Raw genomic sequence first — 16,651 nt, 5'->3', positions numbered from 1 at the left:
CAAAGCTCCTGACAGACTGTCTTACCTCACTACACTGCCTGCCATGCCTTTCTGTGTGCGGTCTTGTTTCTACTGCTGGCTGATCGACCGCCACTGCTTTCTGGGTCATCACGGGCCCTAATTGCGCTATCTTTATACTGTGAATACATGTCTTTGTTTGTTTGTTTGTTTGTTTGTTGGATACATTTTGTTCTCCCTCATAATTATCTTGGCTCTTCTTCACCCTTTATGTTTCCAAATGTACTTTAGAACTCATTTATTAAGATGAGTAAATTCTTAACAATAACAACAAAACTGTTGGGATTTTGAAGGATTTCAGGGATGAATGAACGTTTGTACAGAACTGAGTCACTAACCCATAACCATAGTGAATGTTTATATTGCCCATAGGGGTACACAGAGGGATGCTTCATAAAACCATTGATAGGTGCAGCTAACAGACCCCATGACTTCATTAGTCTCTTCCAGGCTTAAACGTTTCACTTACTCATGTGCTGTTGTCCATTCCTTCTGTATTCCACTTATGTCTTCTAGTTATTATCTTATATGTTCCTTTTTTTAGTATTTATATATTTTTCCTATATAATTTTAGCTCCGTTGGTATAATACTAGTCGTGAGCATAATTTAGTTCAAAAGAACATCCACGTTCCTTGCTATCGAGCTCAGCTTTAGTACGTTTTACCTTTCTTTTCTCCTTTTAGAAATATCTTACTTAAATCATGTATGGTAAAACTCTGATGTATTCAGACCTTCTTGTCTACCCCGTTAGGGATGAAGAAGGACGCGAACATTTACAGAAGAGAAGTATGACACTGCCATTCATGTTTGCCACTGGAGAGGCTGTACTGTACGAGATCTCCAGCCCTTTCTCTCCCATAATGGATCCCTTGCCAGTAAGCACCAAAAGCAACACTAGTAGGAAAGACTGGGCTCCCCAGTCGACCCCAAGTAAGGATTCTTTCCACCCCAGTTCCCTTATGAGTGCCTTGATCCAACAGGACGAGTCCATCTATCTCTGTCCTCCTTCGAGCCCCACACCATTAGACAGCCATTTTCTCATGGACTCCGTGAGCGAGTGCGGCAGTTGGCAAGGCAGCTTTGCAGCCGCAGGCAGTGAAGCTCTGCTGAAACACGAGGAAATCGGACACACTCAGGACGTGAACCTTACACTCTCTGGAGGCCCCTCGGAGCTCTTCCCAGATAATAAAAATAATGACTTGTACAGCATCATGAGGAACCTAGGGATTGATTTCGAAGACATCAGAAGCATGCAGAATGAGGAGTTCTTCCGAACCGACTCCTCCGGTGAGGTTGACTTCAAAGACATCGACCTAACAGACGAAATCCTGACGTACGTGCAGGATTCTCTGAACAATTCAACTCTGCTGAATTCAGCTTGCCAGCAACAGCCTGTGGGCCAGCACCTGAGCTGCATGCTGCAGGAGCGCCTGCAGCTGGAGCAACAACAGCAGCTTCAGCAGCAGCACCCCACTCAGACACTGGAGCCCCAGCACCAGTTGTGTCAGGTGGAGGTCCCCCAGCACGATCTGGGCCAGAAAACGCAGCACATGCAAGTCAATGGCATGTTCGCCAGTTGGAACCCTGCCCCTCCCGGGTCTTTCAGCTGTCCTCAGCAGGAACTAAAGCACTATAGCCTCTTCTCCGGCTTACAGGGGACTGCGCAGGAGTTTCCCTACAAGTCAGAGGTGCACAGTATGCCTTACACACAGAACTTTGCTCCCTGCAACCAGTCACTGCTACCAGAACATTCCAAGGGTGCGCAGTTGGACTTCCCTGGAAGGGATTTTGAACGATCCCTGCACCCTAACGCTTCTAGTTTAGAAGACTTTGTCAGTTGTTTACAAGTTCCTGAAAACCAAAGACACGGGATAAACTCACAGTCAGCCATGGTCAGTCCTCAGGCATACTACGCTGGGGCCATGTCCATGTACCAGTGCCAGGCAGGGCCTCAGCACACCCCTGTGGACCAGATGCAGTACAGCCCTGAGATTCCAGGCTCCCAGGCGTTCCTAAGCAAGGTAAGGGCTTTCTACAGGGAATAAAGCTTGTGGGCCCAAGCGTCTCCGTGTAGCCTATTGCGTTGAAACATATTGTCAGAATCCTTTTAGGCAGCAACCAACTTCAGGACTGCTTCTTTTACATTTAAGGTCAGGTAATTAACTTCATTATAATTTACTTAAAATAGTGTGAATAATAAGTTATTTTAAATAATTTTCTTAAAAATAAGTTGATGTTAATTTAATAACCACTCGGGAGTGTATCACGGTACACCAGTAAGTTTCTGTGGGCAAATATTAGTTTATTTGAAGACATACTGGTTTTTTTATTTGAAGACATACTGGTTTAGCTTCTAAGAATGTCTTGACTAATACGAAGTTCATTGCCCTGTTTCCTGTTTGAGTACAGCCATTTACAAGTGTGGCTTGAGTCATAGTGCTGGTTGTTTCTAAGGTTGTTAATACGTCTACTGTATCTGAGTGCATGGGCTTTTTTTTTTTTTTTTTTTTTTTTTAATGGAGAATGAAGATGATGGTTTTTCTCAATCTTTTTCCTGATAGCCCTATTTAATATTTATTATAAAGAAAATGGATTAGTCATACATTGGATATAATTGATCCATTAAAGAATAGAATATTAGTATTTGCCTCAACACAGTGCATCTAGGGGACAGTATAGAACATAGAGAGCAAAACTGCTTATCACATCCATGTGTGGAAACTTCCAAGGCTGATGCCTCAGATCCTGGAAACAGGGCAACAGAGCGGGGCTGGCTAGTGGGTACTGACAGACAGATAACAGGAGTAACTTTGGGTCTTCTACAACAAAGTAGGATGATAGTCATTAACAACAATTCATTCTAGGATTAAAATCAGTGGACAAAAGGAATCCAGATGTTCTTAACACAATGATAGATGAGTGTTCACAGTGAAAGATAATTAGCTGATATGCTTACATTACACATTATGTAGATGAATTAAAATGTCACATTGTAAGTTGTACATATGAGTTGAGTAATCACATGACAGTGAAAAAAACTAACGTCATTTTGGGCCTGGAGAGATGGCTCAGCAATTAACACTTGCCTGCACTTCTGTTTGATGCCCAGCACCCACATGGCAGCTCATAGCTGTCTATAATTCCAGTTCCAGGGATCCAGTGCTCTCTTCTGCCCCCTTGAGCACCGCACACTTGTGGTACACATATATACATGCAGGCAAAACACCCCCACACATTATTTTATTTAAATAAAGTTTTATTTTAAATAATTTATTGTTTTTTGAAATGAAAATATAATTACATTCCTTTCCCATTTCCCTTTCTTTTCTACAACCCTTCATATCTACCATCCACCCCACCCCCTGATGTCTTTCAAATTCTTGGTCTCTTTTCTTTCATTGGCGTGTGTGTGTGTGTGTGTGTGTGTGTGTGTGTGTGTGTGTGTGTGTGTGTTCCTAATGTATAAATACAACCTACACAGTGTATATTACTTGTAGGTATAAGACAACCCCAAGCAGCAACTCATGCCTGGTGTTGGGGCTGTAGAGCGAATTCAAAGACAGTCTGGAAAACAGTGAGATATAGAACAAAACTACAATAAGGTCAAGAGTGTGGATAGCTCCGTGGTGGAACTGGGTTAGCATACTCACGGTCCTTCGCTGGACCTCCAGCACTACAAAATAAATGAGTTACTTGAGGCAACTAAAGGAATAATTTTATGACTTTTATTTTAATCTTAACTTATTTCATCAACTATACACCACAATGTGAAGGTTTTATAGACTGCCAATTCTTATATTCATCCTTCGCTTCTTTTTTAGTAGTTCTGAAAACAAGGCTGTTGTAAGAAGGCAGGTGTCTTGGTTAGGGTATGATGAAACACCATGACCAAAAACAGTTTGAGAAGAAAGACTTTAATTCACTCACATTTCCACATAACAGTTCTCCATCGAAAGTGGTAGGGGCAGGACTCAAGCAGGGCAGGAACCTGGAGGCAGGAGCTCATGCAGAGGCCGTGGAAGAGTACTTCCTACTGGATTGCTTTGGATAGCCTGCTCAGCCTGCTTCCTTACAGAGCCACACAATGGGCTGGGCCTACATCAATCACTAATTAAGTAAATGCCCCATAGGCTTGCCTGCCTACAGCCAGATTAATAGAGGCATTTTCCCAGTTGAGGCTCTCTCCCCTCCAGTACTTTAACTGAGTCCAGTTGACACAAAACTAACCAGAACAACTGGCCTCTTGTCAGCTTGACACACAAAACATCATTTTTCAGCCAGAACCTTTCCTTTCTCATTTATCCTCAAGATAGCACATTAATGTTAATATCACAATATAAAACATAAGTGGCTTTAAAAGTCCCCTAGTCTTTACAGATATGAGCACATTAAAAGTTCAATCTGAATACCCATTCTCTTTTTTAAAAATCTAAAATTTTGTTTTAAAGTTCAAAGTCTAAGCTGTGGGCTCTAGACTTCTGGGCTCCTCCAAAGACCTTGGGGTCAGTTCTCCAGTTCCATCCTCTGCAGTACACACAGTTTATCTTCCATGCTCTGGCAGATTTTACTTCATAGCTGCTGTTCTTGGTGTCCATTCTGTGGTACTGGCATCTCTAGAATCCTGGGGTCTTCTGTTACAACTTGGCTTCACTTTCACCAATAGTCTCTCCTGGGCTCTCTTCTTGGTGTCAAGCCTCAACTTCTCTCCATGACCCCACTTAATCCAAAGCTATTAAGTCCACTGAGGCTGCACCTTCACCAGTGGCCTCTCTTGAACTCTCACAGGGGCAAGCTTTGGCCTTCTCCATGGCCCCTTCATGCCTTCAAAACCAGAACCATTTGGGTAACTCTTACTCTACCAAAGTTGGCAACCAGCACAAGGTGCAACCTTGGCCACATCTGGAACACAGCTTCTGTGTGCAGATCCTGAGGACGCTCTCCAGAAGACTTCACCAGGTGTTGCTGGTCTTCGGCCCCTGCTGGGGCTACAGTTCGATCTTTTCTCAGTTGAGAAATTCCTCTCTGATGCAACTAGCCAGTATAGCAACCAAGCATCTCTTTTATTTGGTAACTTACAGAACAATTTAGTAAAGACATATTACAAATAAATTGGTTTAAGATCATACCTGTAGTGTATCATTTCAAGAATAGCAAGAAACACTTGAAACCCAGATCTGGGCAAAAGTGCTGGTGTCTGAAATGCTGTGTAGAAGTTCTGGATGGAATCGGTTCACTGCTTCCAGGTTTTTGATGGGTGGTGGCAGGACTGGATAACCCTATGACAATCAGGCCCCAAGGCAGATGAGGTGAGATAATTGTAGCATTCTGTACCATCTTTAAGTTATCATGTAGGATTAATGGGAAAACCCGATCTTCTGAAAGAAATCAGTGTGTTAGCCAACCTGGAGGTCGACGGGACTAAATGTGTCTTTAAGGTGTTCCTTAGATCTTAACAAGCCGCTGTGCTGAACTGGGTTTGTTTGCAGTTTCAGAGTCCGAGCGTTTTAAATGAAGCCTACTCGGCAGACTTGAGCAGCATTGGCCACCTTCAGACTGCCGCTCACCTCCCTCGCCTGGCAGAAGCCCAGCCTCTTCCTGATATCACACCCAGCGGATTCCTGTAGCTGGAGGCCAGGATGAATTTCAGTTCATTCAGGAACAGGACACCAGAACTGTGAGGGTTGGACATCAGTACGCTTTCTCCAAAACAGATCTCAATGCTGGTGTTTGGTGAAGGAGTTTAAGACCATATTGCTAGTTACCTATAAGGTGGGATGCTCAGAGGGGACAGGGAGCGGCCACGTGCATTCACAGAGCTCCAGCACCTCGGAGTGCACGGTGCTTACTGTGGAGAACTCTCAGATTCTCTGCTCAGTAACTTCAGCTGGAAAAACCGTGAAGTACTCTGAGCTTTGAACTTGTGGATTCTTGTTAGTATACCAAATACGGAGTTACAGGACTAATCGGTTTCCTTTATTTTTAACCTCTGTTTTTGTCCCAGATGTTAAAATAAATGGTTTGGTGCTTTTCTCAAAAGAAAATGTTTTCCTTCTGCACTGTTAATATAAAAGTGCCTCACGTTTTTATTTTTGTTTTTGTTTCTTTTTCTATCTACTTGTAACACAATAGGGTGTGTATTTTATATGAAATATTTTTTATCTCTTTTGAATTAATATTCTTTCTACACACAGAAAGTTTCTCAAATCTCAACTTTTTTTTTTTTTAATGAATCCAGGCATGTTTTTACTGCACTACTCATCCCCTTTCTTCAGATAAAGGGCAAAGGATAACTGAAAGTTAACTATTTATTGTGTAATATACTTGCTTCTGAACGTTAGATGTTCCTCTGTGCCTTATGTTGAAAAATTTGAAAATAACATATTGCCAAAATTATTTAATTACTGCGTACTATTAAGAGAGTAGCAATTGTATTTTAACAGTGTTTTCTGAGAAATGAGCCCTGCTGGCTTTCCCTGAGACCTCCAAGATGAAATCAGAAGGGCCACCATAGAAAATGCTAAAGATGGCTGTGCCCATTAACCTGCAGTGAAGGGAGGGGCGCTAGTTAAGCTAGTTAGCTAAATTAAGCTAGTTAGCTAAGTTAAGCTAGTTAGCTAAATTAAGCAGAGCACTCATTTCATTGTCTGAATTCTCTTTAAAAAACTGTCTTGGGTCTGTAATCCTTTTCGTTATATTGACTTTATAAATTCCACTTCTACTAGTGGAAACTATTAGTTTTTCTCATATTTGAGGAGTGTTAAGATTGAAGATGCCATGTTTGGTGCAAGGTATTTTAATGACTGAAATGAATGGTGCATTGTATAAATGTAACGAACAAAATAATCTATAAAATGTTTTCAGTTTTCATTTAAGAATAGTTCTTACCTCATATGCATATGTTTTTTCAGTGCGTCTTGTTCAGAAATCAAATAATGAATTGAGGCTTTTGAGCTGGCATTAAGATAAAGATAAATACAATTCACTTCCCTCCATACAGTAAGTTGTTTGTGTGATACAACCTTTGCTACCAAGATGGCAAATCTGTCACTCTGCCGAATGTACTGTTCTCAAATTGCTTAAAGAAAAGAAACACCAGTGTCTGTCATTGTCTTTGTCATCGCTGAGATTAATGTATGAAGGGCACGGACCTGGATCTGTTTTTCATATATTGTATAAAAACCTGATGAAATCCCAAACTGAGATGTATGAAAATACAGCATTGGTTCTCAACCCGTGAGTCATGACTCCCTTTGGAGAGAGAATGACCCTTTCACAGGGGTTACCTAAGACCATTGGAGAACACAGATGTTTATATCATAGTTTATAACAGTAGTAAAATTACAGTTTTGAAGTAGCAATGAAAATAATTTTATGGTTGAAAGAGTCACAGAATTAGGAAGGTTGAGAGCCACTGAAATGCAGGCCTTTTTATTTTTTTAGAAAATTATTGTATGTAAACATGCCATCAGGTAAAAAAAAATCTCTTACTTCTATGCATTTTAAGTCAAAATTTTGAAATTTTAGGATTAAGCATTGAAAAACAACTGTCTAAAACATTTCACAATTTGCTTTCAGCATGAGATATCACCAGTGGTCTGAACTAGTATCCTGTTTTTCTATGTTAACTTTACATTAAAAATTGTCAGAAACCATTTTGTCAGTCTCTTTTGCATGTTACCAAATGTTCAGTTAAAACAAAAAAACCAAAAAACTTTGGACACTGTGAGTATGATGGCATTTAATCACACACTTATCAAACTGAAAGTTTTAAAAAGCAATATTGTGTGTTCTTATCTATATAAAAATAGCTAAAATGTCTAAGAATAATAAAATCACATTAAACTGCATATTCATTTGTCTGTATTGCCAAATGCCAAACGGAAAGAATGGTTAAAGCACTGCTAGACTGTGGAATTAATTTCTGGATGAAACTCTAAGACTCTGTATGTCTGATTGAAGTTCTTTTCTGGGTGTGTGTTACAGCACCTGAACACTTAACCAATATGCCATTGTATCAACCACTCAATCCTTACTATGCACAAGCTAGTTTGTTCCAGCATCAATAGAACTTAGGTTTACATAGCTTCTTGCTGTCCTTCAAACTGTTATTGCTTACATATGCCGTGCATAGATTTATGTTCGAGTATGATTTATAATGTTCTTAAATATCAAAGGAAATGTAAACAGTGATATACGATAATAAACTAACCACCAAGTATGAATAATGCTTTCCTGCAATTTTTTCTTTCTGTCTTCATAGAGAACTCAGACCCCTTTAGCATCATATGATTGCTAGACAAAGATGGTCTTTATAGAAAGATCAACACGCCACATCTTTCATGAAAGAGCCACTTAAATCTCCTGTCTGAACTATTTGATCTGAGCAAACTCGGATTTACAAGTGATCTGTAGTCCCCAACCACGAGTGTGTTTATGTTGGCGCCCACACATGACGGTAAAGTTGTGCAGTATACCACACCACTGATGTTCACTCTGTGATGTGATCTATGCACGTCAGAACAGCCTGTTCATATCTCTTACTGTATGTCACAGAATAACGATACATGAAGACTTCAATCTTTCTGATCTCTGTGTGCACTCAGTCCAAAGCTTCCTGAATTACAAATGATCTCAGTTTACCACATAATACCAAGACTGTTGACCCAAGGGTGTTGGCCACTCCAAGGAAGTGGATGGTATTTATGATTTCTGTCTTAATACTCCATAGATTACCTTGCCTGCAGTTTTACTAATAAAATCGCAGCTTCACCCATTGTTTCTCTATCCTTTCATCTCTTCAATACTACCATTCTTAGACTTTTCCTTTTCTAGAGTATATAGGAGAAGTCCTTAGACCCATCTTTTTTATACTTCAGAGTTAAAAATAAGCACCTATGTTGTCTTTCTTTAACCTCCCCACTTCTGTAGATCTCTCTGTGGACAGGTTGCCATCAAATCTTGGAAGGCATGGTCCTCCACCACCTTAATTTAATCTTTTTTTTCCCCATTTGCTCAGAGATTGTTTCATCCCCTCAAATCCACTGCATCCATTGCCCTTCCTGTCTGTGCTGTGGTGTGGTTCACCCCCATCTTTTGTCCTTGTTCCTATGACTAAATTGTTATAGTGAACTTCTTTCTTCCCATGACTCCCATGGCTTTAGCTCCCCTTCAGCCTCCTAAGTCTCTCTCTTATCCCCTCACACCCTCTCCTCAGCCCTTTCAGCCCTCCAGCCTCCACTTGCCTTCCATCTTGTTAAGTCTTCGTTCTGGTTTGGGTTCTTCACACACTCGCCCATTCTACAGCTCTTGCCTTTGTGAGAAAGAGCCTCAAATTTTATCTGAGACTGGCCATCATCATCCCCTTGAGTATAAGGTAAGTGACTTCCAAATAACAGCACAGAAAGGTGGGGGAAAATTTCATAAAAACTTACACACTTAGAGATGAAGAAACTGAAGCCAAAGACGGAAAGCTCATATTGTTCACATGATATGGTGGAGTACATACACCCACGGATCCTCCTATTGCCTGGGTGATATGGAGGGAACTAAGTAGCCTACTGATCCGGAGCAGAGCTGCTGGTTGTTTCTGCAAAGTGCGTGGCTCTATCTTCCCCTTCCACCTGATGCATAACTTAATTAATCTCCTTTACATCCTTATGAGGTCAATTTACTTATTCCACCTTTATAAACAGCTAAACTATATTTTTAAAAAGGAACTAAAATCTTCAAATGGTCGTATACAGAATAATAGCCCACAGAATATATTTGTACTTTTTAAAGAACCCATGCATATGTTAATTTGGTGGCAAGGAACATTCTGTAAATATTACTGAGTCCAGGACTTAGGGATGCTGTGGATTGGATCTAAAATATCCTCTAAATTTCTTGTTGGAGGCCTGGCTGCTAGCTTATGTTCTATTGAGAGGGGATGGAGCCTTTAAAAAGGAGAATACCATGGAAGGATACTAGACACCAAGGCTGTGTCCTGAAAGGGGGTTTTGAAACCAAACCCTTCCCCTCCTTTTCTATAATTCCTGAGTCCAGTAAACTGAACAAAACTCTTCTACCTTACCTCCTTCAAGATGTACTGGGCAGTAACATGGCCCAGAAACCATGGACAAAAACCTTGGAAAGCACAATGTATCCCTCTCTCTCATGAGAAGACTGACATATAGGCTGTCCTGGATGGCCTGGGCAGACTCAGTGTAATCACCAAAAGCTTGCAAGAGGATGGCTGGAGAGTCAGAAGGGGGGAAGAACAGAAAGGAGGACAGCAGGACTATTTGAAGACACTGTGCTGACATTGTTGAAGATGTAAGACCACACCCAAAGAATTTAAGAAGGTCGAAGAAGCTAGAAGGGGAAGAAAGTAACTCAGCCTTGACTGATGCCTTGATTTCAGAGCAGGCATCCTCTAGTTTAGTGGTTTTCAACCTGTGGATTGCGACCCCTTTGGGAATTGAAGGACTCTTTCAGGGAAGGTCACATCCTGCATATTAAATATTTATATTACGATTCATAATTAAAAATTACAGTTATGAAGTAGCGATGAAAATAATCCGGTTGGGGGTCACCACAGCATGAGGACCTGAATTAAAGGGTCACAGCATTAGGAAGGTTGAGAATTGCTGCTCTAGTTCTATTAAGATAATGTTTGTATTGCCCTATGTCAATTAATGTAGTAATTCACTAATGAGAAATTAAGACAAATGTTTCAGATTTTAAAGAATGATTCCTCTGGAATGGAAATACCTCTGCTTCCAGATCTTTCTATACACAGTGTTGTTCTGTGCATTCTCCCAGGTTACAGCTTAGAGAAGAGCCGGGAGGGCTTGGCACTATTCCTGTCGCTCCTCCCCACCTTTAAGTCCCTCTGGACCAAGAAAAGAGATTCTGCTTTATGAGTGAGCCCAGGTTGCCTGGTTGGCTCCAAACTGGCTTCAGTGTGAGGACATGTGGAAGAGAGCTGCAGTCTTGCTTTCTCCAGATGTTTGCCTCATGTTGGGGGCTAGGAAATGTGTGCTTTGCTCACAGCCTCACATATGTTTCTAAGGAAGGGTCTTAACAACGTGTCTGCTGGTTGCAAATCACCATACATTTGGCCCGATTCCTAGAAGAAGAAACGGCTTTCCTGAAGTGGGTTAGACGTTGTACCCGAACTGCCATGCACACATCGTCAAGCAGTTCTCTGCATTTAAAATTAACACAACTATTTCTGAGGATAAAGAAAATCATTTGTTCTTTTTCCTTCAACCTTCTATCCAGATATTATCACTTCGTAGCGTCCAAGGGAAGCCCATTAAATGAGAAAAAGTCACAAAGTTGTTTAAATACTGTCCATTAAAATCACCTTGCCTGATATTTGTTCAATGTCTTGTGTGCATTTGCGACTCATTGGATCTAGTTTGATTATCATTCAATAAGGTGAGTTGGTAGTCCTGCAGGTTTCTGTTTGGTGTCTTGAAGCCATGGTTGACTGTGGATAACAGAGCCACAAAATCCAAACCTTTATTGGGGTGCTGCTTGATTTCAGTATGGGTGTCTGTGCTAGGACACAGTCAAATTTGAACCACTGAGTCAAATATATGCCTGACTACATTTTACAGTTCACTTTACATTTACAGTTTCTCTCAAAGATTTTACACTGGATCCAGCTCAGGCTATTCTTGTGCATATCAAGGTATGAGCCCTCTGTCTGATGGACGAGGGGCTAAAATGTATGCTAACGTTTAACTGAAGTGCTCTTTTTAATATAGAAAGGTGTTAACATATTTTAGAATGTCTTGGCTACCTGGCCAAGTTTCAGGTTTCTCTCCCTGATTCAAATAAAGTGTGAAATTAAGGGTAACCCACTGAGCCCTCAAACCAGGCATGTTCTTTCCTACATTCATCTAGAAACCAGTCTGCAGGAGAAACACTCACAAACTTTCTGTGTGTTACCAACACAAAGACCTTAACTGAAGAATGAACATTGAAAGAGTCCAGGGGAATTGAGAGGGAAGACTGTCCTAGGGTATGAACATAGTGCGTTATATTGACATGAAGTTGTCATATAATAAATAGAAATATTTAAAGATACGAAAATAAAAAGATTCGTTTCAAGCAGGCTAGGTTACTAACAGATTTCGTAGTTTGGAAAGGAATGCCCACGTTGGGGCAGCTCTGGTGCTTTCAGTGTATAAACTTTCAGTAGGTTTTGGAGATTCTGGGGACTCCTTCCTTCCATTTAACATTCGCTTGCGGGAAATCTGGAAGAATCTTATTTAGGCTGAGGAGTATGCAAGAGCTCTGTGTTAATGTCCACTGTTTTGCTTGCCCCAACAGTCTTCACAATGACATGTCTTGGTGACTTTAATCTCAATCTCATGTGGAGCCACTGTCTTCAGAATCCATCTACAAAGCAGTTTCTAAAATTGTTTCCAAACGTAAGTCACATGAGGTGTGGATAGGGAGATCAGGGAAAACATGGGCCAAAAAAGTCAATAAGGTTCCTTTGTGTGATGTTTGTATATGCTTAGCCCGGGGAGTGGCACTATTAGAAGATGTGGCCTTGTTGAAGTAGGTGTGTCACCGTGGGTGTGTCCTTTAATACCCTAGTCCTAGCTGCCTGAAAGTCCTCTGACAGCCTTCAGATGAAGATGTAGAACTCTCAGCTCTGCCTGCACCATGCCTGCCTGGATGCTGCCATGCTCCTACCTTGATGATAATGGACTCAATCTCTGAACCTATAAGCCAGCCCCAATTAAATGTTGTCCTTATAAGAGTCGCCTTGGACATGGTGTCTGTTCACAGCAGTAAAACCCTAACTAAGACATTTGCTAAACATCTTTAATGTGTTAATGTATATAGTAATTTTCAAAACAATTGGTGTGTAGTATGTTTCGGACTTGACACCAGAACTGTTTTCACAAAACCTTTCTCATTTTACTAGTGTTCCAAAGAAAGCACATTAAAAAAGTCTCGCTTGTGGGGAAAAATCGCAGGCTCTTGTGTTTCTTTGTGGTTCCGAGTCTGCATCTTCAGATAGGGTTTGTGACACATTGGATGTGTCTTCCTATCACCTTATGCACCATGCACCAGCACTCACATGCATAAGAATTGGCTCCTCTCTGCCCCATCTCCCAAACAAGATTTTTTTCACCTAGTGAAGCCCTTAGCATTCTCTCCACACCAGAAGTACTTGCTATGGTCTCTGCTCTGTATCATTGGTAAAAATATGCCCAAAGTTTCTTCCTTTTCTTTCTTTTTCAAACTTGAAAATCAAAATGCTCTTTGTCATTCAGCTGTGCTACTTTGGCCAAATGCAGAAAATTTCACTAACTTTGTTTTTATACATTCAGTTTTCAGAGAGTTAGTGTGCAAAGCAGTTTATGAGACATGCAACTCTATTTACTGTCGAGCTCACATTTAAACCTTTTAGATAAGACCCATATGCTCTTGTTTTTATTGTTAGAACTAGGAAAAAGGACATGTTTTCTCTTCATCAAAACACAAGTAGTTTTCTCTTTTATTTAGAACACGAGAAGGCTTAAAACCAGATCAGGGCACAATGAAAACAACACTTGGTGACATACTAGATACACACTTGTTATAATCTCTCTCTCTCTCTCTCTCTCTCTCTCTCTCTCTCTCTCTCTCTCTCTCTCTCTCTCTCTCTGGATTGCATTAACCCATTTCACTTTATCTCCTTTTATTTTATGTTATTTTTGGTGCATTCTGAATTTCTTTAATTCTTGTTGTTATTAGTAAATTCAAGTCTCCCTTTATTACCAGCTATCTTTGGAATAAGTTGGACAAAAGAAAACAAAACAGAGCAAAACAAAGAACCCACTGAACCTACGGCCCACAACTCTAACTAAGAACAGACATCACTACTGCTGGGACAGGCTGGTTATATCCTCGGTTCTACTTGGAATTTATGTTCACAAAGTTCATGGTAACTGGTTCTCCTCCCCATCTCCATTATCTCAGCACTGCCACTGTAAATAAATAATGGAGAACCCAAATCCTTCAACACTTCTTAAATGCTTCAGTTTAAAAAATATATTGAGTGTCTTGGGGGTCATGGGCTTGACATAAACCATCAAAATCATTCTGAATTTTGCCAGCTGACCTCATGAGGCAAACATAGAGATTCTCCACAACTTAAAGGGCATTGAGTAACTAGCATGCTGTGAAGCAGTCTGCCGAGAATCCCAGGGACCCGATGGGAGGCTGGGTATAGAAGGGGCTATGATAACACTGAGCTAGGTGTGTGTGTCAAGCCTGGCACCAGGGCCTATCACGAGTCTACATTAGTAATCAGTTAGGGCACCTCATTCAAGTGCCCACAGACCTAAGTGCAGCTCTCTGAGGTCTTCAGTGACTCAAGAAGCAGAAATCAGGATGGCCTTGCTGCTCCCTGTGGATGGCAGCTGAGCTCAAGCCTAACTCACTTTGCACAGGTCAGAGTGCCTGTTATTCCTAAACCCAGATCACAGGGAATTCTCTCTGGCCATCTAATAATAAGCATGCCTAGTTAATAGCACAGAGAAGTTTTATTTTTGCACTTTTGTAAGTGAAACAATGCTGGGTGCCCCTTCTGGGTGTCACAGGAATAGAGTGCAGTAGAGGCTGTCATTTGGCTTCCAGCTATAATCTGAAGTTTCTGTCCTTTTTATTCTGTCTTTCCCCACTTTCCTCCGCTCTCCAACCTCCAGCCTTCTCTCACCTGACTCACCTCTTTCTTTTGTTGCTGTTGTTGTTTAAAATAGAATTTAACCAAACGAATACTAGTTCATGCATAGTTCAGCAATTTTGCATTTCCATATATAGCTCATACCATTCTGCTTTCTTTTGCTTAAGACAGAGTATTTCTATGCAGCCTTGGCTGTCCTAGAAATCACTATAGAGACCAGGATGGCCTGGAACTTACAGCTAGCCACCTGCCTCTGCCTCCTGACTGGTGGGATGAAGGTAACTGAGCATTACCACATTCAACTGGGGCATAGTCTTATTGAAGTATGATTGACAGATACAATTATAACCATTTAGAGTTCACAATTCAGCATTGTGCTGTGTGTGAGCTTCATAAAATGATAGCAGTTTAGTTGAGGCCCATGTTATCACATCAGCAGGTTCCTTTATTTCCAATTTGAAGGTTGAATTACAAAAGAATTAAATGACAAATTGACATGGATTAGCTAGCAAATGTAATTAGTGTACGTTGATTAATATATCTACTGGCCCGAGAGCTTCTCACAGTGATATTCACTAGGACAACCCTGACACTCATGAGTTAACAGAGGAAGAAATCAAGAGTCTCACAGCTCTAGGAAAGAACTTAGCAGTCATCTGTCCTACTCTTTGCTTGTTTGCTCTTGCAAATGAGAATTCTGATTCCCAACAGGTAAACCCACTCTCTTAGCACAACATGGTGACTCTCACAAATGCCCACATAAAAATGAGGTCCTCATTACCAGTAAGGAGGAGGGCCAGTAAAGTTTCTTTCTCACTCAAGAGCCCCACGGGAGCCTCCGGTCATCCAGACTGACTCAGCACCTGGCTCGCATCCCAAGAGTTTGCATTTCTGCGGAGTTCCTTCATGCTGTGCACCCAGCAGGGGCTGGAACACTGAATGTTGGGGATTCATTTCATAGACCACCGAACTCACTGCTGTGCATTCTGTCTTCAGCAGAACAGAAGTCAGGACCGTCCACTCCTGTAAATTTAATTACTTCCTGATACAGAGGAAATTCCCTAATGGGAAATAGAATTCCTTTCATAACTAGAAGACCAAGAATAAGACCAAATCCCCTGTTTGTGTAGACACAGGCGACTTCTGAGCATCCTTGGTGAGGGAGCCCCCATAGCTTCACATCCGATCTCCCTCTCAGCAGGAGCGCACTTTCCTTCCTCTGTAGTAATAAGCAACATTGCAAGCAGGAGACCCAGCGGAATGTTTTGTGTGAACAAGAGTGTTTGCACGCCTCACAGCATGTCTCCTAGCCAAATTCACACCACTCCCTCATCTGAGGTCTAGCAACCTTAGAGCTATCACATCTTCTCAATGTGTCATTCCCTGCTGAGCTGGGCTGTTATGGGCACGGTAGGGTGCTTCACCTTACCAGTGCTAGCAGCATTCTGTAATGGCTCCAGACATTGTGAAATGAGCAGCCCCAGTGAGAACCCGATGCTCTAAGACCTAATTCACACTGTGTTCAGGACAGCTAGCTGCAAACACAGCAAGAAATGTTGAAGCTCCACTGAGTTTGGAGGTGGGGGGTCACCCAAGTTAGAAAGATATACATTGCAAGAGTCTTTCTGGGTGATCAGTTCTAGGTACCATCCGTGCTCCATTTCTGAGGGACATGGATTTCAGCTCAACAAAAAGTCCCAAGTTACTTGCCTAGCTGGAGTTTTTGTAGCTGTGCTGGGCAGTGGGAACAAACCGATACATCTTCTCACTGTCTTCAGGGCAGGCCTGAACTGTGAGATCAGTGCTGGACTCGGCCTCCAAAGATCCGGCTAGAGAGGGAGCTGTCCAATATCATATGAAATGCAAACACATCAAGGTCACTCCAAAATGAGTGAGTGTGCGTGCCCTGCTCTGGGCTTGTCAGCCACTTACTAGCTAAACTTTGGAATAGCTTG

The 16,651-nt window shown here is 41.5% G+C and overlaps 1 protein-coding gene across 1 annotated transcript in view; it reads left to right on the top strand.

Moving 5' to 3' along the window:
* The window catches only part of Ahr (aryl hydrocarbon receptor), a 36,623-nt gene extending 30,021 nt beyond the window's left edge, over positions 1 to 6,602 (top strand). Inside the window, 3 exon segments of the mRNA XM_032907649.1 lie at positions 771 to 2,040; positions 5,506 to 5,622; positions 5,625 to 6,602. Of these exon segments, the coding sequence (XP_032763540.1) occupies positions 771 to 2,040; positions 5,506 to 5,622; positions 5,625 to 5,753 (1,516 nt within the window). The 3' untranslated portion in view covers positions 5,754 to 6,602.
* Positions 6,603 to 16,651: the final 10,049 nt, after the last annotated feature.

The sequence above is a fragment of the Rattus rattus genome, chromosome 7 (genome assembly GCF_011064425.1).
Source record: "Rattus rattus isolate New Zealand chromosome 7, Rrattus_CSIRO_v1, whole genome shotgun sequence".
In the NCBI taxonomy this organism is placed as follows: Eukaryota; Metazoa; Chordata; class Mammalia; order Rodentia; family Muridae; genus Rattus; species Rattus rattus.
The sequence above is the reverse complement of the archived record's forward strand: the minus strand, read 5'-3'. Positions and strand labels throughout refer to the sequence as shown.